Source organism: Coregonus clupeaformis, chromosome 39 (assembly GCF_020615455.1).
Source record: "Coregonus clupeaformis isolate EN_2021a chromosome 39, ASM2061545v1, whole genome shotgun sequence".
NCBI lineage: Eukaryota > Metazoa > Chordata > Actinopteri > Salmoniformes > Salmonidae > Coregonus > Coregonus clupeaformis.
The window spans coordinates 5,885,054-5,912,010 of NC_059230.1; the positions used below are offsets into that span (position 1 = coordinate 5,885,054).

The 26,957-nt window shown below is 45.4% G+C and overlaps 1 protein-coding gene across 1 annotated transcript; it reads right to left on the reverse strand.

Moving 5' to 3' along the window:
* Window positions 1–3,155: 3,155 nt before the first annotated feature.
* LOC121557885 (CD276 antigen-like) lies at window positions 3,156–26,957 on the reverse strand. Its single transcript, XM_045211803.1, has 5 exons — window positions 26,945–26,957; window positions 7,171–7,515; window positions 6,369–6,653; window positions 6,113–6,247; window positions 3,156–3,479 (listed from the first exon to the last, which is right to left on the reverse strand). Exons 1-5 carry the CDS (start codon window positions 26,955–26,957, stop codon window positions 3,376–3,378), a joined length of 882 nt encoding a protein of 293 aa, XP_045067738.1. The 3' UTR covers window positions 3,156–3,375.

Genomic DNA, 26,957 nt, shown 5'->3' on the forward strand with positions numbered 1-26,957 from the left:
CACTGCTGTCTGAGTTAAAGCTGCTGTGGTGACTTTACCAGCAGCTACAGTAAGCTACACACTGCCGTCTGAGTTAAAGCAGCTGTGGTGACTTTACCAGGAGCTACAGTAAGCTACACACTGCTGTCTGAGTTAAAGCTGCTGTGGTGACTTTACCAGCAGCTAGAGTAAGCTACACACTGCTGTCTGAGTTAAAGCTGCTGTGGTGACTTTACCAGCAGCTACAGTAAGCTACACACTGCTGTCTGAGTTAAAGCTGCTGTGGTGACTTTACCAGGAGCTACAGTAAGCTACACACTGCCGTCTGAGTTAAAGCTGCTGTGGTGACTTTACCAGCAGCTACAGTAAGCTACACACTGCTGCCTGAGTTAAAGCTGCTGTGGTGACTTTACCAGCAGCTACAGTAAGCTACACACTGCTGTCTGAGTTAAAGCTGCTGTGGTGACTTTACCAGCAGCTACAGTAAGCTACACACTGCTGTCTGAGTTAAAGCTGCTGTGGTGACTTTACCAGCAGCTAGAGTAAGCTACACACTGCTGTCTGAGTTAAAGCTGCTGTGGTGACTTTACCAGCAGCTACAGTAAGCTACACACTGCTGTCTGAGTTAAAGCTGCTGTGGTGACTTTACCAGCAGCTAGAGTAAGCTACACACTGCTGTCTGAGTTAAAGCTGCTGTGGTGACTTTACCAGCAGCTACAGTAAGCTACACACTGCTGTCTGAGTTAAAGCTGCTGTGGTGACTTTACCAGCAGCTAGAGTAAGCTACACACTGCTGTCTGAGTTAAAGCTGCTGTGGTGACTTTACCAGCAGCTACAGTAAGCTACACACTGCTGTCTGAGTTAAAGCTGCTGTGGTGACTTTACCAGCAGCTACAGTAAGCTACACACTGCTGTCTGAGTTAAAGCTGCTGTGGTGCGCATTATCCACTTTAATTATCTGAACATCAACAATCATGCATGTCAGTGCATACAGAATAACAGAGTAAATATAATCTACCTTAAATATGTATTCAGACCCCTTGACTTTTTCCACATTTTGTTACGTTACAGCCTTATTCTAAAATTGATTAAATCGTTTTTTTTCAACATTATCAATCCACACACAAAATGTTAGCAAATGTACTAAACATTTTTAAAAATGACAGCGATTACAGCATCGAGTCTTCTTGGGTATGACGCTACAAGCTTGGCACACCTGTATTTGGGAAGTTTCTCCCATTCTTCTCTGCAGAACCTCTCAAGCTCTGTCAGGTTGGATGGGGAGCGTCGCTGTACAGCTATTTTCAGGTCTCTCCAGAGATGTTCAATCGGGTTCAGGTCCGGTCTCTGACTGGGCCACTCAAGGACATTCAGAGACTTGTCTTGAAGCCAATCCTGCGTTGTCTTGGCTGTGTGTGTAGGGTCGTTGTCCTGTTGGTAGGTGAACCTTTGCCCGTCAGAGGTCCTGAGCGCTCTGGAGCAGGTTTTCATCAAGGATCTCTGTGTACTTTGCTCTGTTCATCTTTCCCTCGATCCTGACTAGTCTCCCAGTCGCTGAAAAACATCTCCACAGCATGAAGCTGCCACCACCATGCTTCACCGTACGGATGCCAGGTTTCCACCAGCCGTGACGCTTGGCATTCAGGCCAAAGAGTTACATCTTGGTTTCATCAGACCAGAGAATCTTGTTTCTCATGGTCTGAGTCCTTTAGGTGCCTTTTGGAAAACTCCAAGCGGGTTGTCATGTGCCTTTTACTGAGAAGTGGCTTCCGTCTGGACACTCTACCATAAAGGCCTGATTGGTGGAGTCCAGCAGAGATGGTTGTCCTTCTGGAAGGTTCTCCCATCTCCACAGAGAAACTCTGGCGCTCTGTCAGTGTGACCATCGGGTTCTTGGTCACCTCCCTGACCAAGGCCCTTCTCCCAGATTGCTCAGTTTGGCTTGGCGGCCAGATCTAGGAAGAGTCTTGGTGGTTCCAAACTTCTTCCATTTAAGAATGATGGAGGCCACTGTGTTCTTGGGGACCTTCAATGCTGCAGACATTTTTTGGTACCCTTCCCCAGATCTGGGTCTGAATACTTATGTAAATAAGGTATTTCAGTTTTTATTTTTAATACATTTGCTAAAGATTCTAAAAACCTGTTTTCGCTTCGTCAATATGGGGTATTTTGTGTAGATTGATGAGGATTTTTATTTATTTAATCCATTTTAGAATAAGGCTGTAATGTAACAAAATTTGGAAAAAGGGAAGGGGTATGAATACTTTCCGAAGGCACTGTATCTAAACCGGCACCTCTATCACCCCCACCAGTTGGTGGCGCTCTTTTTCACGCGGATTTTCAAAACGACTTCTCCGGAAATCTGTTGCAGTGACAGAGACTCTAGGGAGTGTATCCACCATCTCTTCATGGGAACTCAAACACTACAGACCCGTTGTCCTCACGTCTCCCGTCTCCTCCGAAAGGTCCAAAATCATTACTCTGGTGGGAGGAGCTATAGGAGGACAGGCTCATTGTAATGGCTGAAATGGAATCAATGGAACTGAGTCAAACATGTGGTTTCCATATGTTAGATACTGTTCCATTGTTTCCCAAAATAAAAATTTGCACCCCTTTGGGTCCCCAGGACCAAGATTGAGAAACACTAACCCTCACCAACTCAGCCCAACTGCAGATTACAGGCTAGTCTACCTTTAAGGCAAAGTTACAGGATAGAGCACCTGGTGATTTTGGCAGGGAAGTTACAATGCCCCTCTTTGGCACAGTGAGAGGTCATCGTGACCCCAGAGACAAATCTTAGCACCTGAGAAGACCCTGATCAGAATATCCCTTCAGCAACTCCCTACGCGTGACCTCTGCCGCGACCCCGGCAATTCAAAACAGTCTCCCTCTTTCCAACTCAGCCAGGCTTTGATTGCTTCTGTACGCAATAACTGGTGCTTTTACTATTAAAGTGCATTGTCCCTGTCAAATAAATGAATACATCAGCACATATTACTGACTACCTAAGCGACACCAAAGATGGCGGATGCAACAACAAATGCTGACGACATAGTGCTATATATGGAGCGGTAGGCAGACTAGTGGTTAAGCGCATGGGGCCAGTAACCAAAAGGTTGCTGGTTCCAATCCCTGAGCCAACTAGGTGAAAAATCTGTCGGTGCCCTTGAGCAAGGCACTTAACCCTAGTCGCTCTGGATATGAGCTTCTGCTAAATGACTAACATGTAAATATAGCGATGCATAGTCCTATATAGTCATAGGCAAGCATGGTCCTTGGTAGCGCATGTAACTCCAGGATAGTGTGTTTGATTCCTGGGACCGTCCATACATGTCTGCTAAATGGCATATAACACTATTATTATAAATTAGATCATTTCACATCTTTTACAATCTTTTAAACCTTTGACAGACTGGGTTCACCGGCCTCATCTTCCTCATTCTTCGTCGTCTCCTTGTTCTTCTTCATTAAGGGTTCTGCATTACTGACGTCCAACGCTCCTGTTTAAATGGATGAGAGACAGGACTAGAACAGAACCGTCTAACACGTCACATGAACACAGTCAACTAAGTATGTGTTTCACATCCCTGGACTGGTGAAATCTACTATGTAGTCAAGTCCTCTGTTCAACCTCTTGACCATGTAGACCAGTGGTCACCAACCTTTTCTGAGTCAAGATCACTTTGAGTGAAAAAGCAGGCCGAGATCTACCCCTCAGATTCTCTTTTAAACATGACTGAAAAAACATAAGCAACATTAACCAATTAAAAACTGTTCTGTAGCAACGAGGTTTGTGCAGTAGGCTAGAAGTCCAATACATTATCACTGCATATTGGCTATGCTTGGATTTCCCTGCCAATCTTGTTCTTCTCAGACCACTTAGAAATTATATTTTATAAAATGTGTTATATGATCACACTGGTAATAGATCATGTGTTGTATTATTTGTGAGGCACAGCTAAGTGAGCATAATAATTAGCTTTTATTTTTACTGAACTGATGACCTGTATCTGATGGTCAGTCAATCAATCAATCAATCAATTTTTTATTTTATATAGCCCTTCTTACATCAGCTAATATCTCGAAGTGCTGTACAGAAACCCAGCCTAAAACCCCAAACAGCTAGTAATGCAGGTGTAGAAGCACGGCATATAACAGTCAGTCTGAGGGGAGGGAGAGAGCAGTGGTGAGGCTGACTGATGACCTGCATCTGATGGTCAGTCTGAGGGGAGGGAGAGAGCAGTGGTGAGGCTGACTGATGACCTGTATCTGATGGTCAGTCTGAGGGGAGGGAGAGAGCAGTGGTGAGGCTGACTGATGACCTGCATCTGATGGTCAGTCTGAGGGGAGGGAGAGAGCAGTGGTGAGGCTGACTGATGGCCTGTATCTGATGGTCAGTCTGAGGGGAGGGAGAGAGCAGTGGTGAGGCTGACTGATGACCTGTATCTGATGGTCAGTCTGAGGGGAGGGAGAGAGCAGTGGTGAGGCTGACTGATGACCTGCATCTGATGGTCAGTCTGAGGGGAGGGAGAGAGCAGTGGTGAGGCTGACTGATGACCTGTATCTGATGGTCAGTCTGAGGGAGGGAGAGAGCAGTGGTGAGGCTGACTGATGACCTGTATCTGATGGTCAGTCTGAGGGAGGGAGAGAGCAGCGGTGAGGCTGACTGATGACCTGCATCTGATGGTCAGTCTGAGGAGGGAGAGAGCAGTGGTGAGGCTGACTGATGACCTGTATCTGATGGTCAGTCTGAGGGGAGGGAGAGAGCAGTGGTGAGGCTGACTGATGACCTGTATCTGATGGTCAGTCTGAGGGGAGGGAGAGAGCAGTGGTGAGGCTGACTGATGACCTGTATCTGATGGTCAGTCTGAGGGGAGGGAGAGAGCAGTGGTGAGGCTGACTGATGACCTGTATCTGATGGTCAGTCTGAGGGGAGGGAGAGAGCAGTGGTGAGGCTGACTGATGACCTGTATCTGATGGTCAGTCTGAGGGGAGGGAGAGAGCAGTGGTGAGGCTGACTGATGACCTGCATCTGATGGTCAGTCTGAGGGGAGGGAGAGAGCAGCGGTGAGGCTGACTGATGACCTGTATCTGATGGTCAGTCTGAGGGGAGGGAGAGAGCAGTGGGGAGGCTGACTGATGACCTGTATCTGATGGTCAGTCTGAGGGGAGGGAGAGAGCAGCGGTGAGGCTGACTGATGACCTTCATCTGATGGTCAGTCTGAGGGGAGGGAGAGAGCAGTGGTGAGGCTGACTGATGACCTGTATCTGATGGTCAGTCTGAGGGGAGGGAGAGAGCAGTGGTGAGGCTGACTGATGACCTGTATCGGATGGTCAGTCTGAGGGGAGGGAGAGAGCAGTGGTGAGGCTGACTGATGACCTGTATCGGATGGTCAGTCTGAGGGGAGGGAGAGAGCAGTGGTGAGGCTGACTGATGACCTGTATCTGATGGTCAGTCTGAGGGGAGGGAGAGAGCAGTGGTGAGGCTGACTGATGACCTGCATCTGATGGTCAGTCTGAGGGGAGGGAGAGAGCAGTGGTGAGGCTGACTGATGGCTGCCTCTCACCCGACTCACTGTCCCTCCACCCTCCTTCCCTCTGCTGAGAAAAGGACAGTCGTCCAGCTGATGGCAAAACTCAAGTCACACTAAGTGTTGACAGTGCTGAATAACAACAAACATGAACTTAAACGTTTTTGAAATCTCACAGCATCAACTTTGCTGTATTCGTTGAGTCTCTCTCTAGTCTTGGTTTTAAACGTTTTGAAATCTCACAGCATCAACTTTGCTGTGCGTTAGAGGCTTTGTTTTAAACCTATGGCTCGAAGAAACTGTGCAGACACGGTGATCTGAGCTATCTGATTGGCCAGTGGTCGGCCTATAGGAGCACTTGATTTGCTCTCTGGACGTGCCGGGTAGGCAGAGTTCTATGATGATGTATGTTTTTTTTACAGAAATGTTTGGTGATCGACTAGGAATGTCTTGGCGATGGAGCAGTCAATCGCGATCGACCGGTTGGTGACCACTGATGTAGACAGACATGAATTACCTCTCTCTTTAGGTTGTTTTATATAGCGCAATTAGACCTCCACCAGATGACACTACCACACCAGGAAGTAACTCCCATGACTTACGTTTCTCCATGCTGATGGTCAACATCCCTTTTCTTATCAACAGGTAGAGACCTCCAACTCCAACAAGAGCTGTGACTCCAGCTGCAACAAGACCTGTCAGCCACAAGGACTGGCACTGCGTAGGAAACATTTGATCTGAAACACAGGATGTAGAATTATTACAATACCTAATGCGTATTACACCTGAAATGACTTAAACAACAGGACATTTTTTACCGATAGTGCCTTCTTTCAAATATCCAAAACAGACCCTCACCTGGAATATGAACCCGTCTCTCCTTCATGTGTTTGATCTCCGGCTGTTGAACCCGACAGGTGAACGTGTTGTTGTCAGTTTTCGGGACGTTGACATGGCTTGTCACAGTGTAGCAGCCTTCACGGTCTCTGGATGTCTCTGGAGGTCCAGCAGCAGGGAGGACACGTCCATGAACGTCACACCACTCCATGACAGGCTCTGGGTAGCAGCCTTCAGCCTCACAGCGCAGGACCACCTCATCACCTTTGATTCCTTCAATGGAGATTACTGGTCGAGACGCTGCACCTATAGAGATACAGAGATATACCACGGCTCTCAGCCAATCAGCATTCAGGGCTCAAACCACCTTGTTTATAATGTTATACCACATATACCACGGGTATGACAATAAAATAATTACGTTGGTAACCAGTTTATAATAGCAATAAGGCAACTCAGGGTTTGTGGTATGTGGTCAATATCCCACGGCTAATGGCTATATCCAGGTTGCGTCGTGCATAAGAACAGACCTTAGCCGTGGTATATTGGCCATATGACACACCCCCTCGTGACTTATTGCTTAAATATAACAAGGGTTTGCTAATACTTATGGACCTTAAAATTCTAAAAGTAACTTCCAATGACTCACAGCATTGTACATTGAATTAGCTGGGGTTATCACACTATTAAGGTTAGTATGTAGGCTAACCAATCTATCTAACTAATACTCATCAGGCAATGGACTTGACATTGAACTCACCCTTGATTTCATGTGATCTGTCTCTTAAGGGGGATTGGGTGGTCAGCAGGTGTGTTGACTCACCAACAATGAGTTGAATGGTGGTTTTCTGGTGGTCCAACAGTGGAACGTAACAGGTGTAGTTTCCAGCATCAGAGAGTTCCACTCTGATCAGCTTTAAACCAGCGTTGCCTTCCACTAGTTCTTCTTTAAACAGTGACGTCCTTCCCCCGAATAATCGATTCTGGAGCGCAAGGTCGTCCTTCTCATCTCTGTAAAGATGCACCTCTTTTGGTTTTAGGTCAGGTCTCTGCCATTCTACTGTTTGATACACAGCGCTAACGGTTGGTCTCAGGGTGCAAGGCAGGATGACGTCATCACCAACTAAGGCCACAATGGGCTCAGCAGAACCAGCAACCTGAACTGTCCCTGAGAAGAAACAGATTACAGAGTGATATACTTTGAGACAAAGCAAGATACAGGCCTACTGAATGATGAGCAGGTTGACAGTGACTCCCACACTAAAACCATCTCACTAAATAGTAGGGATCAGTTAGAATAATCGGTTTATCGATTAGTTGATCGAGGGTGTTTGAATCAATCACAGATACGGAAAAGGCTGCATTTCCCACAGACAGCTGATCTCTCTTTAGTGAGAGCTTTATACAAGGGAACCTCAGGAGCCACGTTTTAAAGGTCCAATGCAGCCGTTTTTAGCTTGTTATCAAATCATTTCTGGGTAACAATTAAGTACCTTACAGTGATTCTTTTCACTTAAAATGGTCAAAAATAAACAAAAATAGAATCTTAGCAAAGAGCAATTTCTCAAGCAAGAATGTATCTAGGACTGTCTGGGAGTGGTCTGAGTGGGGAGGGGGAAACTGAAAACTAGCTGTTATTGGTAGAGAGGTTTGGAACTCTTTCTTATTGGTCTATTAACTAATTTACCGCATGGTGATGTCACCATGGAATCACAAAACTCCATCCCACCAAAACAGGCTGAAATTTCAGTCAGTCTTTTCAAACAGCTCTTACACTAAAAGGGCATTATCATCATTTACACAATTTCACAGTATTATTCCAACCTCAGTGTGGAAATCAAACACAGGAAAATCACATTTTTGACTGCACTGGGCCTTTAATAGCTCTCCTGAACGGTTACCTGCAGACATTTGTTTAAAGAGGCAATCAGCTGTTGAAACAATAACGAAGCCTATTCCCTGTTTCGGTAAGAAACTGAAGGAGGGGACTGAAGAAATGTAACCACTCTCAAGTTAATAGACAGAGCTATGGGAGCAACAACTGACCATCCATGACATCAAAATGTTACACCTGCAAATCTGTGTACAGGACAAATAAACTTTTGATTTGGCCCCGGTTTCCTAGAAGTATCTTAAGGCTAAGTTTATCGTTAGAGCCATAGGATCCTATCCGATGCTTTTGGGAAACCGGGCCCTGTTCCATTCTATAGATGCTGTGTATAAGAAAGTTTAAGAAAGTGTAAGAAAGTAACGTTACAACCGCAAAATCCACATTAGTACTAGATAGCAAACGTACTTACCGCCTGTGTCACTTGATGTTGATGATATAGTGATGATGTACATTAACATTGTACACAACCAGCAGGGCAAAGAAGTCTTCATATTGACCGGTTAAGCGTCCAACGTTATGGTGCTCTGGTTAAACTGACTGTAGGCAGTGATACGGGCTGTTGCTGAGGGAGGGAGGGAGGGAGGGAGGGAGGGAGGGAGGGAGGGAGGGAGTGGTGTTGAGGTCCCGAGGGGGGTTAATTATTACCAAGCATGACATCCCCACATTGTAGCCTTTACATTGAATATATTCACTGATCATGTACTCTACCTTGGCAAATAAAGGTGCAGTTCAGGTCTGAATGTTTGTGAGACATTATTTTTCAGTCGTATCCAATACCAGGAGTATCAAACTCCAGTCTTTGATTGATGCTGTGTCTGCATGTATGGTTTACAATTATACACTTCAACAGTGTTTACCAATCCTGGTCCTGGGACATCAATGGTTACACATTGTAACTATGCAATAGACTACAAACATGATTTAACTAGTTTAAGGCTGATTTGTAATTCGTATATACAGAAACAGAGTTTTAAAAACAGTACACTACACTTCCTATGCATCATGTAATTACTCTAAAATCGGTTAATCTCACGATCTAATTTCCTTCATCTGCACTGATCTGAGGACACGGGATAGGTGTAGTATTTCATCAAATGAGAGACTTAATTTCAATCAGAAGAGAATGTGAAAAACTTTATTGAAAGAAGTTAATTATCCAAGTGTTATAAATACATAATACATGCATTATAAATATCATAATTGTAATATTATAAATACAAGTTCAATCTGTACTTCAATGCACATCTGGTGTGCATTCTAAAAACAGAGGAAGAAAGAGGAGGTGGGGAGAGAGGTGGGAGAAAGAGGAGGTGGGGAGAGAGGTGGGAGAAAGAGGAGTTGGCGAGAGAGGTGGGAGGAAGAGGAGGTGGGGAGAGAGGTGGGAGGAAGAGGAGGTGGGGAGAGAGGTGGGAGGAAGAGGAGGTAGGGAGAGAGGTGGGAGAAAGAGGAGGTGGGGAGAGAGGTGGGAGAAAGAGGAGGTGGGGAGAGAGGTGGGAGGAAGAGGAGGTAGGGAGAGGTGGGAGAAAGAGGAGGTGGGGAGAGAGGTGGGAGAAAGAGGAGGTGGGGAGAGAGGTGGGAGGAAGAGGAGGTGGGGAGAGAGGTGGGAGAAAGAGGAGGTGGGGAGAGAGGTGTAAGAAAGAGGAGGTGGGGAGAGAGGTGAGAGGAAGAGGAGGTGGGGAGAGAGGTGGGAGAAAGAGGAGGTGGGGAGAGAGGTGGGAGGAAGAGGAGGTGGGGAGAGAGGTGGGAGGAAGAGGAGGTGGGGAGAGAGGTGGGAGAAAGAGGAGGTGGGGAGAGAGGTGGGAGGAAGAGGAGGTGGGGGAGAGAGGTGGGAGAAAGAGGAGGTGGGGAGAGAGGTGGGAGAAAGAGGAGGTGGGGAGAGAGGTGGGAGAGAGAGAGGAGGTGGGGGAGAGAGGTGGGAGAAAGAGGAGGTGGGGAGAGAGGGTGGGAGAAAGAGGAGGTGGGGAGAGAGGTGGGAGAAAGAGGAGGTGGGGAGAGAGGTGGGAGAAAGAGGAGGTGGGGGAGAGAGGTGGGGAGAAAGAGGAGGTGGGGAGAGAGGTGGGAGAAAAAGGAGGTGGGGAGAGAGGTGTAAGAAAGAGGAGGTGGGGAGAGAGGTGGGAGAAAGAGGAGGTGGGGAGAGAGGTGTAAGAAAGAGGAGGTGGGGAGAGAGGTGGGAGAAAGAGGAGGTGGGGAGAGAGGTGGGAGAAAGAGGAGGTGGGGAGAGAGGTGGGAGGAAGAGGAGGTGGGGAGAGAGGTGGGAGAAAGAGGAGGTGGGGAGAGAGGTGGGAGGAAGAGGAGGTGGGGAGAGAGGTGTAAGAAAGAGGAGGTGGGGAGAGAGGTGGGAGAAAGAGGAGGTGGGGAGAGGTGGGAGAAAGAGGAGGTGGGGGAGAGAGGTGGGAGAAAGAGGAGGTGGGGAGAGAGGTGGGAGGAAGAGGAGGTGGGGAGAGTGGTGGGAGAAAGAGGAGGTGGGGAGAGAGGTGGGAGGAAGAGGAGGTGGGGAGAGAGGTGGGAGAAAGAGGAGGTGGGGAGAGAGGTGGGAGGAAGAGGAGGTGGGGAGAGAGATGGGAGGAAGAGGAGGTGGGGAGAGAGGTGGGAGAAAGAGGAGGTGGGGAGAGAGGTGGGAGGAAGAGGAGGTGGGGAGAGAGGTGGGAGGAAGAGCGTCAAGGACAGAAAGGGAAAGAGGTAAGAATAGAGGAGCAGGGAAGACAGCATGTGATTAATGAATTACAGTGCTACTAGGGAAGACAGCATATGATTAATGAATTACAGTGCTACTAGGGAAGACAGCATATGATTAATGAATTACAGTGCTACTAGGGAAGACAGCATATGATTAATGAATTACAGTGCTACTAGGGAAGACAGCATATGATTAATGAATTACAGTGCTACTAGGGAAGACAGCATATGATTAATGAATTACAGTGCTACTAGGGAAGACAGCATATGATTAATGAATTACAGTGCTACTAGGGAAGACAGCATATGATTAATGAATCACAGTGCTGCTAGGGAAGACAGCATATGATTAATGAATCACAGTGCTACTAGGGAAGACAGCATATGATTAATGAATTACAGTGCTACTAGGGAAGACAGCATATGATTAATGAATCACAGTGCTACTAGGGAAGACAGCATATGATTAATGAATTACAGTGCTACTAGGGAAGACAGCATATGATTAATGAATTACAGTGCTACTTGGGAAGACAGCATATGATTAATGAATTACAGTGCTACTAGGGAAGACAGCATGTGATTAATGAATTACAGTGCTACTAGGGAAGACAGCATATGATTAATGAATTACAGTGCTACTAGGGAAGACAGCATATGATTAATGAATCGCAGTGCTACTAGGGAAGACAGCATATGATTAATGAATTACAGTGCTACTAGGGAAGACAGCATACGATTAATGAATTACAGTGCTACTAGGGAAGACAGCATATGATTAATGAATTACAGTGCTACTAGGGAAGACAGCATATGATTAATGAATCACAGTGCTACTAGGGAAGACAGCATATGATTAATGAATCACAGTGCTGCTAGGGAAGACAGCATATGATTAATGAATTACAGTGCTACTAGGGAAGACAGCATGTGATTAATGAATTACAGTGCTACTAGGGAAGACAGCATATGATTAATGAATTACAGTGCTACTAGGGAAGACAGCATATGATTAATGAATTACAGTGCTACTAGGGAAGACAGCATATGATTAATGAACTACAGTGCTACTAGGGAAGACAGCATGTGATTAATGAATTACAGTGCTACTAGGGAAGACAGCATGTGATTAATGAATTACAGTGCTACTAGGGAAGACAGCATATGATTAATGAATCACAGTGCTACTAGGGAAGACAGCATATGATTAATGAATCACAGTGCTACTAGGGAAGACAGCATATGATTAATGAATTACAGTGCTACTAGGGAAGACAGCATATGATTAATGAATTACAGTGCTACTAGGGAAGACAGCATATGATTAATGAATTACAGTGCTACTAGGGAAGACAGCATATGATTAATGAATCACAGTGCTACTAGGGAAGACAGCATATGATTAATGAATTACAGTGCTACTAGGGAAGACAGCATATGATTAATGAATTACAGTGCTACTAGGGAAGACAGCATATGATTAATGAATTACAGTGCTACTAGGGAAGACAGCATATGATTAATGAATTACAGTGCTACTAGGGAAGACAGCATATGATTAATGAATTACAGTGCTACTAGGGAAGACAGCATATGATTAATGAATTACAGTGCTACTAGGGGAAGACAGCATATGATTAATGAATCACAGTGCTACTAGGGAAGACAGCATATGATTAATGAATTACAGTGCTGCTAGGGAAGACAGCATATGATTAATGAATTTCAGTGCTACTAGGGAAGACAGCATATGATTAATGAATTACAGTGCTACTAGGGAAGACAGCATATGATTAATGAATTACAGTGCCACCAGGGAAGACAGCATATGATTAATGAATTACAGTGCTACTAGGGAAGACAGCATGTGATTAATGAATTACAGTGCTACCCTAATATTCTACTAGGGAAGACAGCATATGATTAATGAATTACAGTGCTACTAGGGAAGACAGCATATGATTAATGAATTACAGTGCTACCTTCATATTCTCTCAGTTCATCACAGTTACATAGTAGTGTCTCTAGCGGTGTTTCCTAACCAGCCTTGGGCCCCCAGTCGGTTATCTTAAGAGGGCCCCCAGTTGGGCCCCCAGTTGGTTATCTTAAGAGGGCCCCCAGTTGGGCCCCCAGTTGGGCCCCCAGTCGGTTATCTTAAGAGGGCCCCCAGTTGGGCCCCCAGTCGGTTATCTTAAGAGGGCCCCCAGTTGGGTGTCTCTAGCGGTGTCTCCTAACCAGCCTTGGGCCCCCAGTTGGGCCCCCAGTTGGTTATCTTAAGAGGGCCCCCAGTTGGGCCCCCAGTTGGGCCCCCAGTTGGGCCCCCAGTCGGTTATCTTAAGAGGGCCCCCAGTTGGGCCCCCAGTCGGTTATCTTAAGAGGGCCCCCAGTTGGGCCCCCAGTTGGGCCCCCAGTCGGTTATCTTAAGAGCGGGTGAGGTGGTGATGAGTTAGCAGCTCATTTGAGTTAGCTTGCACTGTAACGTTAACTAGTTAGCTAATAATACGTTTTTTTGTTGTTGTTATTTATAAGTTCTCCCAGCCATGTGGACGAAACAGGGCAGCAAAGTTTGTTTGTCACCAGTGCGGTTTAGAGCATATTACTATTTACCTGTGAATAAATTAATGAAATGGAGAATGGATTAAACTATTTACCCATTTAATAACCGGACCTTCATACAAACTTGCTATACTGAATTCTTGACACACAATCAGGGTTGCCTGGTCAGGAAACATTTCCAGCCCAATGACCACTGAAAGCTGCCCGAAAGGCCTGAAAAACAAGCCCCATTTTGTTTTCGAATCAAGAGGGGCCATATTTATACAATAAACCATTTTTCCATAACGTTATCGAGCCAATTAAGAAGGAATGTCATAGTAACTTGTAACGACGTTAGAAGCAAAATTCGGGTTTCTTCAAAGTATTAATTATTGCAAGCTATGACATGACGTAATAATGGAATTTTAATATGTGACAAGATAAAATATAATTTAAATATATTAAACTCGCCAGATCATTTTCCATCAATGGATGTCGATTTAACTCGCTTACCTGCTATGATTAAGCAATAAGGCACAAGGGGGTATGGTACACCCCCCCCCTCCTCCCTCTCTGTGGATGACTTCGTCAACCACTTTGAAAAAAAGGTTGACGACATCCGATCCTCGTTTGTTAAGTCTAATGACACTGCTGGTCCTGCTCACACTGCCCTACCCTATGCTTTGACTTCTTTCTCCCCTCTCTCTCCAGATAAAATCTTGCGACTTGTGACTGCAGGCCGCCCAACAACCTGCCCGCTTGACCCCATCCCCTCCTCTCTTCTCCAGACCATCTCCGGTGACCTTCTCCCCTACCTCACCTCGCTGATCAACTCATCCTTGACCGCTGGCTATGTCCCTTCCGTCTTCAAGAGAGCGAGAGTTGCACCCCTTCTCAAAAAAACAACACTCGATCCCACTGATGTCAACAACTACAGACCAGTATCCCTTCTTTCTTTTCTTTCCAAAACTATTGAGCGTGCCGTCTTTAGCCAACTCTCTTGCTATCTCTCTCAGAATGACCTTCTTGATCCAAACCAGTCAGGTTTCAGGACTGGTCATTCAACTGAGACTGCTCTTCTCTGTGTCACGGAGGCTTTCCGCACTGCTAAAGCTAACTCTCTCTCCTCTGCTCTTGTCCTTCTAGACCTGTCTGCTGCCTTTGATACTGTGAACCATCAGATCCTCCTCTCCACCCTCTCCGAGCTGGGCATCTCCGGGCAACACCCGTCTGGTGTTCAACCTTCCCAAGTTCTCTCACGTCACCCCCCTCCTCCGCACACTCCACTGGCTTCCAGTTGAAGCTCGCATCCGTTACAAGACCATGGTGCTTGCCTATGGAGCAGTGAGGGGAACGGCACCTCTGTACCTTCAGGCTCTGATCAGTCCCTACACCCAAACGAGGGCATTGCGTTCATCCACCTCTGGCCTGCTGGCTCCCCTTCCTCTGCGGAAGCATAGTTCCCGCTCAGCCCAGTCAAAACTGTTGGCTGCTCTGGCACCCCAATGGTGGAACAAGCTCCCTCACGACGCCAGGACAGCGGAGTCACTCACCACCTTCCGGAGACATTTGAAACCCCACCTCTTTAAGGAATACCTGGGATAGGATAAAGTAATCCTTCTACCCCCCCCAATTTTTTTTTAACCCTAATTGCTCCTGTAAGTCGCTCTGGATAAGAGCGTCTGCTAAATGACTAAAATGTAAATGTAAATGTACAGTGTATTGGGAAAGTATTCAGACCCCTTGACTTTTTCCACATTTTGTTACTTTACAGCCTTATTCTAAAATGGATTAAATAAAAATAAAAATATCATTAATCTACACACAATATCCCCATAATGACAATGCAAAACTGTTTTTTCGAAATTTTTATGAATGTATAAAAAATAAAAACAGAAAAACCTTATTTACATAACTATTCAGAACCTTTGCTATGAGATTCGAAATTGAGCTCAGGTGCATCCTGTTTCCATTGATCATCCTTGAGATGTTTCTACAACTTGATTGGAGTCCACCTGTAGTAAATTCAATTGATTGGACATGATTTGGAAAGGCAAACACCTGTCTATATAAGGTCCCACAGTTGACAGTGCATGTCAGAGCAAAAACCAAGCCATGAGGTCGAAGGAATTGTTCGTAGAGCTCAGAGACAGGATTGTGTCGAGGCACAGATCTGGGGAAGGGTACCAAAACATTTCTGCAGCATTGAAGGTTCCCAAGAACACAGTGGCCTCCATCATTCTTAAATGGAAGAAGTTTGGAACCTCCAAGACTCTTCCTTGAGCTGGTCGCCCGGAAAAACTGAACAATTGGGGGAGAAGGGTCTTGGTCAGGGAGGTGACCAAGAACCCGATGGTCACTCTGACAGAGCTCCAGTGTTCCTCTGTGAGATGGGAGAACCTTCCAGAAGGACAACCATCTCTGCAGGACTCCACCAATCAGGCCTTTATGGTAGAGTGGCCAGACGGAAGCCACTCCTCAGTAAAAGGCACATGACATCCCGCTTGGAGTTTGACAAAAGGCACCTAAAGGACTCTGACCATGAGAAACAAGATTCTCTGGTCTGATGAAACCAAGATTGAACTCTTTGGCCTGAATGCCAAGCGTCACGTCTGGAGGTAGTTAATTTATTTCCAAAGCTGCAATGATGGGACACACACAGTATGGATGAATGATCAGTAGTCTACAGGATATAAATAGATTCTCCATAAATCTGCTGCATAATATACTAAGAAAAAAAATAATCAAAACGTCTACTAAGGTCATTGTGATCATATAGTGGATTTAACCATTTCTAATAATTCCTAATTTACTATAATACAAATAAATACATTGTTTCCATGTGTAATCTCATATTTAACAACATCAGAATAAACTATTATCCATTTTAGCATTCAAAATATTCCAAAATGAACCTGAAATGACTCAATGTCACCCTCTAATGGTGAGAAAATATAACACACCTAGAATATACCACGTATTTTCCTAAACTAACAAAACCAGGCTAATAAACTGGCTGGTGTTCATGAGTTTATAAAACATATACTTTATGCATTTGTCATAAATTACCTGCAATGATGGGACACACAGTATGGATGAATGATCAGTAGGATATAAATATCACTCCTAAAGAAGATGCATCTTCGAGTTAGCTACCAACTTCAAAGAGGGAACTTTAGCTAGCATAAAACCCACATGGAAAACTGAGATTCGGCAAATATCATATAAAGAGTGGCTTCTTTGACGCTGTGGGGATCTATTCTCTTACAACTAGATGTGATGCCTAGTTTAGAAAGAATACATTCATGATTAAACATAATAGGTTTGTGCTGTACTGATATAGATTGTTTAACATAACAAGCTGTGATTAATGTGAGGAACCGTTAGGGGGTAGGCTGAGATAGACTTGTGACTCACACACACACACACACACACTGCCTCTTTGTTAAACTGCTCAAGGACATGTGTACTGCTACAATGAAGAAGTGCTGACTCTCGAGACAGGCAACAGTGAAGCGCCAAGGGGCTGGGACCAGCCTGTGCGCCAACGATAGGTTGGGTAAGTTTAAACCACACCCAGCCTCTACTCTGACAGGCCCAGCCTGGAGCAGGAACTATCTCTGTCAGAGTATTAAAGAAGAACCTTGGGTTGAAAAAGTTAGTTCTCTGACTGCCCTGCGTGGTGTTTCAGTGGGCCCGTATATGCAAAACATAATATTTACCATTCAAGTGTTTGCATTAATTAAAATACTAGTCTATCTTAAAAGACGTGTATTGACCTCTTTTGTTCCAATACCAGATTCGAATTGACGTAACCTGACAACGCCAAACCAACAACAGTAGTAATTAATAACATAAATTGCTAATGTACGATGTAAAAGGTGGATGTTATGGTGTAATGTCAACTTCATACATGTCTGACCCTGGACAATTCAATGTTCAACTCCCCCACAGCAATTCTCCATAAATGTGCTGTGGACGACCCAGAATCCCAGACCTTTATCACTGAGCGTATTTGACACTCATCTACCAGGAGGTGGAATAATACCCATTTTTATGCAGGATTTTAACAACTTCATTACCCCATTTTTTATTTTTTTATATTTTTTATTTCACCTTTATTTAACCAGGTAAGCCAGTTGAGAACAAGTTCTCATTTACAACTGCGACCTGGCCAAGATAAAGCAAAGCAGTGCGATAAAAACAACAACACAGAGTTACATATGGGGTAAAAAAATATAAAGTCACAAAAAATTAAATAAAAATAAAAAATAAAAAATACAACAGAAAATATATATACAGTGTGTGCAAATGTAGCAAGTTATGGAGGTAAGGCAATAAATAGGCTATAGTGCAAAATAATTACAATTAGTATTAACACTGGAATGCTAGATGTGCAAGAGATTATGTGCAAATAGAGATACTGGGGTACAAATGAGCAAAATAAATAACAATATAGGGATGAGGTAGTTGGGTGGGCTAATTTCAGATGGGCTGTGTACAGGTGCAGTGATCGGTAAGGTGCTCTGACAACTGATGCTTAAAGTTAGTGAGGGAGATAAGAGTCTCCAGCTTCAGAGATTTTTGCAATTCGTTCCAGTCATTGGCAGCAGAGAACTGGAAGGAATGGCGGCCAAAGGAGGTGTTGGCTTTGGGAATGACCAGTGAGATATACCTGCTGGAGCGCAGACTACGGGTGGGTGCTGCTATGGTGACCAATGAGCTAAGATAAGGCGGGGATTTGCCTAGCAGTGATTTATAGATGGCCTGGAGCAAGTGGGTTTGGCGACGAATATGTAGTGAGGACCAGCCAACAAGAGCGTACAGGTCACAGTGGTGGGTAGTGTATGGGGCTTTGGAGACAAAACGGATGGCACTGTGATAGACTACATCCAATTTGCTGAGTAGAGTGTTGGAGGCTATTTTGTAAATGACATCACCGAAGTCAAGGATCGGTAGGATAGTCAGTTTTACGAGGGCATGTTTGGCAGCATGAGTGAAGGAGGCTTTGTTGCGAAATAGGAAGCCGATTCTAGATTTAACTTTGGATTGGAGATTCTTAATGTGAGTCTGGAAGGAGAGTTACACTTACACAAGTCCCAATTTCTTATAACCTAATTTTCTAGACATCAATGTACAGCAACATTTTTACACGTCACTGCAGAACACCTGTCATATGCACACATACTCAGCTGTGGGGCTTACAAGACCCCAATTTCATATAATTTTCAAGACAATGTATCAGTAGAACAAATATCACAATATCGGAAATAACTTCAAATAAAATAAATCAATGTAGGCTATAGCAGAACACACATTTAAGAATATATAGGCCTCCTGCCTATGTGATAATATGAAGCACATATTCAGATTACAAACGTGTTCTGTGCTGTGAAGGTAAAGGCAGAAAAATGTCCTACCTTAGTTTTCAAAACCTCCCACAATGACTCTCCCCATGTCAAGTCCATTTAACTCCTGAGAGTCAACTTCTTGCTCCAAGCCATGAGCGGCCTGTGGCTGTGACGTCTCAAGCCATGAGCGGGCCTGTGGCTGTGACGTCTCCAAGCCATGAGCGGGCCTGTGGCTGTGACGCCAAGCCATGAGGGGCCTGTGGCTGTGACGTCTCAAGCCAGGAGCGGCCTGTGGCTGTGACGTCTCAAGCCATGAGCGGGCCTGTGGCGTGACGTCTCCAAGCCATGAGCGGGCCTGTGGCTGTGACGTCTCCAAGCCAGGAGCGGGCCTGTGGCTGTGACGTCTCCAAGCCATGAGCGGGCCTGTGGCTGTGACGTCTCCAGCCATGAGCGGGCCTGTGGCTGTGACGCTCCAAGCCATGAGCGGGCCTGTGGCTGTGATGTTTAGCCTCCTTCTAAGGCTGTTCTGGTTAGTGTCTATTTATTTATTGTTCATTTTGAGTTTTAACCTGGGTGTCCTCTTTATCCTTGTCTACAAGGCTTGCTGCCACCAAATGCGCCTTGATTCAGGAATGTTCAAAAACCTTTTTTCTGAGGGCTCTTTGTTGTTGTTTTCTATGTCTGAGACATAGGATGTTAATTTACTGTCCATTCCACCCACTATTTTGCTAGTTTAATCCCTCCAGTCGTTTCTAGACCCAAGCTCCCTACCTTTTTGCATGTTGTACAGCCCAACTTTGAATTCTGCATGACAAGCCAGGGGTTATACGTTTGCTTGTTCTTGAACTGCAAATTGCACCTGCTCCGAGCACTTGGTCGGTGGAGGCACTGCCCCCTCCCCCAGCTCCCCTTCTCCCTCTCCCACTGAGTCTGACTCGATAGTAGCCCTACTAGCTAGTGGAGGTGCCGGTGGTGATGCTGAACTATGGGGGTTTTAAGTGGTGGTTATGCTGAACTATGGGGGTGATAAGTGGTGGTGATGCTGAACTATGGGGGTGATAAGTGGTGGTGATGCTGAACTATGGGGGTGATAAGTGGTGGTGATGCTGAACTATGGGGGTGATAAGTGGTGGTGATGCTGAACTATGGGGGTGATAAGTGGTGGTGATGCTGAACTATGGGGGTGATAAGTGGTGGTGATGCTGAACTATGGGGGTGATAAGTGGTGGTGATGCTGAACTATGGGGGTGATAAGCGGTGGTGATGCTGAACTATGGGGGTGATAAGCGGTGGTGATGCTGAACTACGGGGGTGATAAGAGCCGTGAAGCTACTGACACCTCTCACCAAGTCACCTAACATCTTTCTAAATAAAATACTGCCATGAATTAAGATGGACTGTCAATGGAGGTAAGTTTTTTTCTAACGGCTTGTGTACACTAGCACCCAGTAAATTGCAGCGTGCCGCTTCGGCCGCATAGAGTGGCTCGCTTGTGGGCGTGGTGGCAGCATATGCAGCACATTCGATTGTGCGTCAAGAATTCAGCATAGCAAGTTCTTATGAAGGTCTGGTTATTAAATGGGTAAATAGTTTAATCCATTCTCCATTTCATGAATTTATTCACAGGTAAATAAACTCAGCAAAAAAAGAAACCTCCCTTATTCAGGAACCTGTCTTTCAAAGATAATTTGTAAAAATCCAAATAACTTCACAGATCTTCATTGTAAATGGTTTATACACTGTTTCCCATGCTTGTTCAATGAACCATAAACAATTAATGAACATGCACCTGTGGAACGGTCATTAAGACTCTAACAGCTTACAGACTGTAGGCATTTAAGGTCACAGTTATGAAAACTTAGGACACTAAAGAGGCCTTTCTACTGACTCTGAAAAACACAAAAGAAAGATGCCCAGGGTCCCTGCTCATCTGCGTGAACGTGCCTTAGGCATGCTGCAAGGAGGCATGAGGACTGCAGATGTGGCACAATCCCTCCATCAGTGCTCAGACTGTCCGCAATAGGCTGAGAGAGGCTGGACTGTGGGCTTGTAGGCCTGTTGTAAGGCAGGTCCTCACCAGACATCTCTGGCAACAACGTCGCCTATGGGCTACAAACCCACCGTCGCTGGACCAGACAGGACTGGCAAAAAGTGCTCTTCACTGACGAGTCGCGGTTTTGTCTCACCAGGGGGTGATGGTCGGATTCACGTTTATCGTCGAAGAATAAGCGTTACACCGAGGCCTGTACTCTGGAGCGGGATCGATTTGGAGGTGGAGGGTCCGTCATGGTCTGGGGCGGTGTGTCACAGCATCATCGGACTGAGTTTGTTGTCATTGCAGGCAATCTCAACGCTGTGCGTTACAGGAAAACATCCTCCTCCCTCATGTGGTACCCTTTCTGCAGGCTCATCCTGACATGACCCTCCAGCATGACAATGCCACCAGCCATACTGCTCGTTCTGTGCGTGATTTCCTGTAAGACAGGAATGTCAGTGTTCTGCCATGGCCAGCGAAGAGCCCGGATCTCAATCCCATTGAGCATGTCTGGGATCTGTTGGATCGGAGGGTGAGGGCTAGGCCATCCCCCAGAAATGTCTGGGAACTTGCAGGTGCCTTGGTGGAAGAGTGGGGTAACATCTCACAGCAAGAACTGGTAAATCTGGTGCAGTCCATGAGGAGGAGATGCACTGCAGTACTTAATGCAGCTGGTGGTCACACCAGATACTGACTGTTACTTTTGATTCCCCCCCTTTGTTCAGGGACACATTATTCCATTTCTGTTAGTCACATGTCTGTGGAACTTGTTCTGTTTATGTCTGTTGTTGAATCTTGTTATGTTCATACAAATATGTATACATGTTAAGTTTGTTGAAAATAAATAAACGCAGTTGACAGTGAGAGGACGTTTCTTTTAGTTATATGCTCTAAACCGCTCTGGTGACAAACAAACTTTGCTGCCCTGTTTCCAATCGTCTACATGGCTGGGAGAACATATTCAAGTAAGTAAATTTCGAAAATGTAAACAAAAAAAACCTGATGCATTATTAGCTAACTAGCTACAGTGCAGGCTAACTCAAATGAGCTGCTAATGTAGCTAGCTAACTATCTAGCCAACTTTACAAACTGTATAGATAGATAGCTAAGTTAATTCAATTTGACCAGCTACCTAACTTCATATTAGCTAGCTATCTTGATGTATTTATCATTGTAAAAAAACAAACTCCAAATGCATTTGTAGGTAGCTAGCGAACAGCCACGGAGGAGGGTGAAAGGATGGAAGCCCCCAACGCAACTGTCAAAGTGAGAGAGCAGGCTATTCTGGAAAGGGCAGGTACTTTTGTGTAGTTCCAGTCCCTAGAGATGAGGACGGAGGTAATAGTAACATAATATTCATTGCTGTCTAATTTGAGCATAAGGAAGTCTGTTTCTTGTGATGTTTTCTGTCCTCAGATACAGAGAGCAGTGAAAGCCTGTCTGCAGATGAAGAGGTCCCAATGAAGAGCAGTGGTTCTCAGTCCTGGTGCTGGGGACTCAAGCTTCAAGGGGGTATTTATGTATTCATTTGTGATGCTATCCTTGATATGATCCTGCTGTCCTTTGACAGCTCTTTGGTCTTGGCCATAGTGGAGTTTGGAGTGTGACTGTTTGAGGTTGTGGACAGGTGTCTTTTATACTGATAACAAGTTCAAACAGGTGCCATTAATACAGGTAACGAGTGGAGGACAGAGGAGCCTCTTAAAGAAGAAGTTACAGGTCTGTGAGAGCCAGAAATCTTGCTTGTTTGTAGGTGACCAAATACTTACTGTGATTTTCTGGAATTTTTTTTCTCAATTTGTCTGTCATAGTTGACGTGTACCTATGATGAAAATTGCAGGCCTCTCTCATCTTTTTAAGTGGGAGAACTTGCACAATTGGTGGCTGACTAAATACTTTATTTCCCCACTGTAAGTATTTGACCCCTCTGCAAAACATGACTTAGTACTTGGTGGCAAAACCCTTGTTGGCAATCATTTCCAAGATGGCGAAGTAGTGCAGTCCTGTTTCTGTCGTGTGTCTGTAAATAGCCTGTAAATACCCTGTTTTTTTGTATTTTTCGTACATGTTTCCCCTATCAGACTTTTCATCCTTCTAGAAAATATACTTTCCTGCAACCCGCCTCACTCAATGTGGAACAGATTCTATTGTTGACTTACCTTTGTCTAGAATCCAGAATCTCCAGTTGAAACTAGCTAGCCAGTTTCAGCTAACTAGCTACTTGCTATTAGCCACAGCTAGCGGTGTTTCACTCAGAACATTGGATTTTTTTCCGCGGGATTAATTTTAATCACTGGACATTGATCACCTGATATTCGGCCAGTCTGCACAGCGCGTTATCGACCCAGAACATATCAGTTTTTCCACGGAATCACTGAATCACTGGACCTTTAACTCCGGATTCACCGCTACCAGCTGGCTACAACAAAACGGACGCTGTGGTCTAGTTAATCATCCTGAGCTACCGGGCCCATCTCCGGCTATCTACCTCTTTGTCAACCGGACGGGACCACCTAGTGTTGACACGGAGCCCCCGCCGATCCTACACGACTGGTCTGCCGACGAAATCGTCTGATGTGGTTACGACGTTAACCACGAAGATTCCATCCATCTGCTAGCCCCCTGGCCGCTAGCACACTCTATTCGTGGCCTCTTACTCACTAAACTGAACTAGCTACTGAACTAGCTACTTGCTATTAGCCACAGCCAGCGGTGTTTCACCCAGAACCTTGGATTTTTTCCGCGGGATTAATTTTAATCACTGGACATTGATCACCGGATATTCGGCCGAGGTCTGCACAGCTGCGTTATCGATCCAGAACATATCAGTTTTTCCGCCGGAATCACTGAATAACTGGACCTTTAACTCGCTCGGATTCATCGCTACCAGCTGGCTACAACAAAACGGACGCTGTGGTCTAGCTAATCATCCTGAGCTAGGCCCATCTCCCGCTTATCTACCTCTCTGTCAACCGGGACGGGACCACCTAGTGTTGACACGAAGCCCCGCCGATCCTACACGACTGGTCTGCCGACTAAATCGTCTGATGTGGTTACGACGTTAACCACAAAGATTCCATCCATCTGCTAGCCCTTACTAGCCCCTGCTAACCCTCTTACTCACTAGTGCTTCACCACCGACTTATGATAACTCAGCTATACAGCTGATATCTGCTGGACTGTTCCTTTTTACGGTACTACATCCTGTTTATGTTTAGCCTCAGCCCGAAACATGGTTAGTTTATTGTTGTTTCGGTTATTTCTAATTGTACTATATCACTGTAGACCCCCAGCCTAGCTAAACCTGCCTTAGATAGCTATTTTGTCCCTCCCCCATACACTCAGAGACCGACTCAATTTATGCCTCTAGAGATACTATCTCTTTCATTGTTACCCAACGCTCAGGTTTACCTCCACTTTACTCATATCCTTCCCACATCCTTGTCTGTACATAATGCCCTGAATCTTTTCTATAACACCCGGAAATCTGCCCCCTTTATTCTATGTACCCAACGCACTAGAAGACCAGTTCTTAAAGCCTTTAGCCGTATCCTTATTCTAGTCCTCCTCTGTTCCTCTGGTGATGTAGAGGCTAACCCAGGCCCTGCAGCCCCTCAGTATCACTCCTACTCCCCAGGCGCTATCATTTGATGACTTCTGTAATCGCAAAAGTCTTGGTTTCTTGCACATAAATATCAGAAATCTACTTCCTAAGTTTTAGTTATTCATTGCGTTAGCACACTCTGCCAACCCTGATGTTCTAGCAGTGTCTGAATCCTGGCTCAGGAAGGCCACCAAAAATTCTGAAATTTCCATCCCCAACTATAACATTTTTCCGTCTAGATAGAACTGCCAAAGGGGTGGAGTTGCAATCTACTGTAGAGATAGCCTGCAGAGCTCTATCATACTATCCAGGTCTGTGCCCAAACAGTTTCGAGCTTCTACTTCCTAAAAATCCTCTCACTGTTGCCGCTTTGCTACAGACCCCCTCAGCCCCCAGCTGTGCCCTGGACACCATATGTGAATTGATTGCCCCCATTTATCCTCAGAGTTTGTACTGCTTAGTGACCTTAATTGGGATATGCTTAATACCCCAGCAATCCTACAATCCAAGCTAGATGCCCTCAACCTCACGCAAATTACCAACGAACCTACCAGGTACAACCCTAAATCCGTAAACATGGTACCCTCATAGATATCATCCTGACTAACACACCCTCTAAATACACCTCAGCTGTCTTCAACCAGGATCTCAGCGATCACTGCCTTATTGCCTGCGTCCGTAACGGGTCCGTGGTCAAACGACCACCCCTCATCACTGTCAAACGCTCCTAAAACACTTTAGCTAGGAGGCCTTCCTAATTGACCTGGCCCAGGTATCCTGGATGGATATAGATCTCATTCCGTCAGTAGAGGATGCCTAGTTGTTCCTTAAAAGTATTCTTCCTCTCAATCTTAAATAAACATGCCCCATTCAAAAATACAGAACTAAGAACCGATATAGCCCCTGGTTCTCCTCAGACTTGACTGCCCTTGACCAGCACAAAAACATCCTGTGGCGTACAGCATTAGCATCAAATAGTCCCCGTGATATGCAACTTTTCGGGGAAGTTAGGAACCAATATACACAAGCAGTCAGGAAAGCAAGAGGCTAACTTTTCAAACAGAAATTTGCTTCCTGTAGCACTAACTCCAAAAAAAGTTTTGGGACACTGTAAAGTCCATGGAGAATAAGAGCACTTCTCCCAGCTTGCCCACTGCACTGAGGCCAGAAACACTATCACCACCGATAAATCTACAATAATCGAGAATTTCAACAAGCATTTTGCTACAGCTGGCCATGCTTTCCATCTGGCTACCACTAACCCGGCCACCAACTCTGCACCCTCTGCTGCAACTTGCCCATGCCCCCCCGCTTCTCCCTTCAACAAATTCAGACAGCTGATGTTTTGAAAGCGCTGCAAAATCTGGACCCCCTACAAATCAGCTGGGCTAGACAATCTGGACCCTTTCTTTCTAAAACTAGACGGAAATTGTCGCAACCCCTATTACTAGTCTGTTCAACCTCTCTTTCATAACGTCTGAGATCCCCAGAGATTGGAAAGCTGCCCAGCGGTCATCCCCCCTCTTCAAAGGGGGTGACACTCCTAGATCCAAACTGCTACAGACCTATATCCATCCCTGCCCTGCCTTCGAAAGTATTCGAAAGCCAAGTTAACAAACAGATCACCGACCATTTGAATACCACCGTACCTTCTCCGCTATGCAATCCGGTTTCGAGCTGGTCACGGGTGGACTTCAGCCACGTCAAGGTCCAAACGATATTACAACGCGATTGATAATAGACAGTACTGTGCAGCCGTCTTCATCGACCTGGCCAACGCTTCGACTCTGTCAACCACCGCATTCTTATTGGCAGACTAAATAGCCTTGGTTTCTCAAAGACAGCCTCGCCTGGTTCACCAACTACTTCTCAGATAGAGTTCAGTGTGTCAAATCGGAGGGCCTGTTGTCTGGACCTATGGCAGTCTCTATGGGGTGCACAGGGTTCAATTCTTGGGTCGACACTTTTCTCCCGTGTATATCAATGATGTAAAGCTCTTGCTGCTGGTGACTCTCAGATCCACCTCTACGCAGACGACACCATTTTGTATACATCTGGCCCTTCATTGGACACTGTGTTAACAAACCTCCAAACAAGCTTCAATGCCATACAACAATCCTTCAGTAGCCTTCAACTGCTCTTAAACACTAGTAAAAAACTAAATGCATGCTTTTCAATCGAACGCTGCTAGCACCCGCCCACCCGACTAGAATCACCACTCTCGGCCGGGTGGACCTAGAGTATGTGGACAACTACAAATATCTAGGTTGTCTGGTTAGACTGTAAACTCAACTTCCAGACTCACACAAAGAATCTCCAATCCAAAGTTAAATTTAGAATCGGCTTCCTATTTTACAACAAAGCCTCCTTCATTTTTGTTGCTTCTACACCTGCATTACTAGCTGTTTGGGGTTTTAGGCTGGAGTTTCTGTGACAGCACTTCCGAGATATTAGCTGATGTAAGAAGGGCTATATAAAATAAAATTGATTGATTGATTCACTCACCTGTGCCAAACAT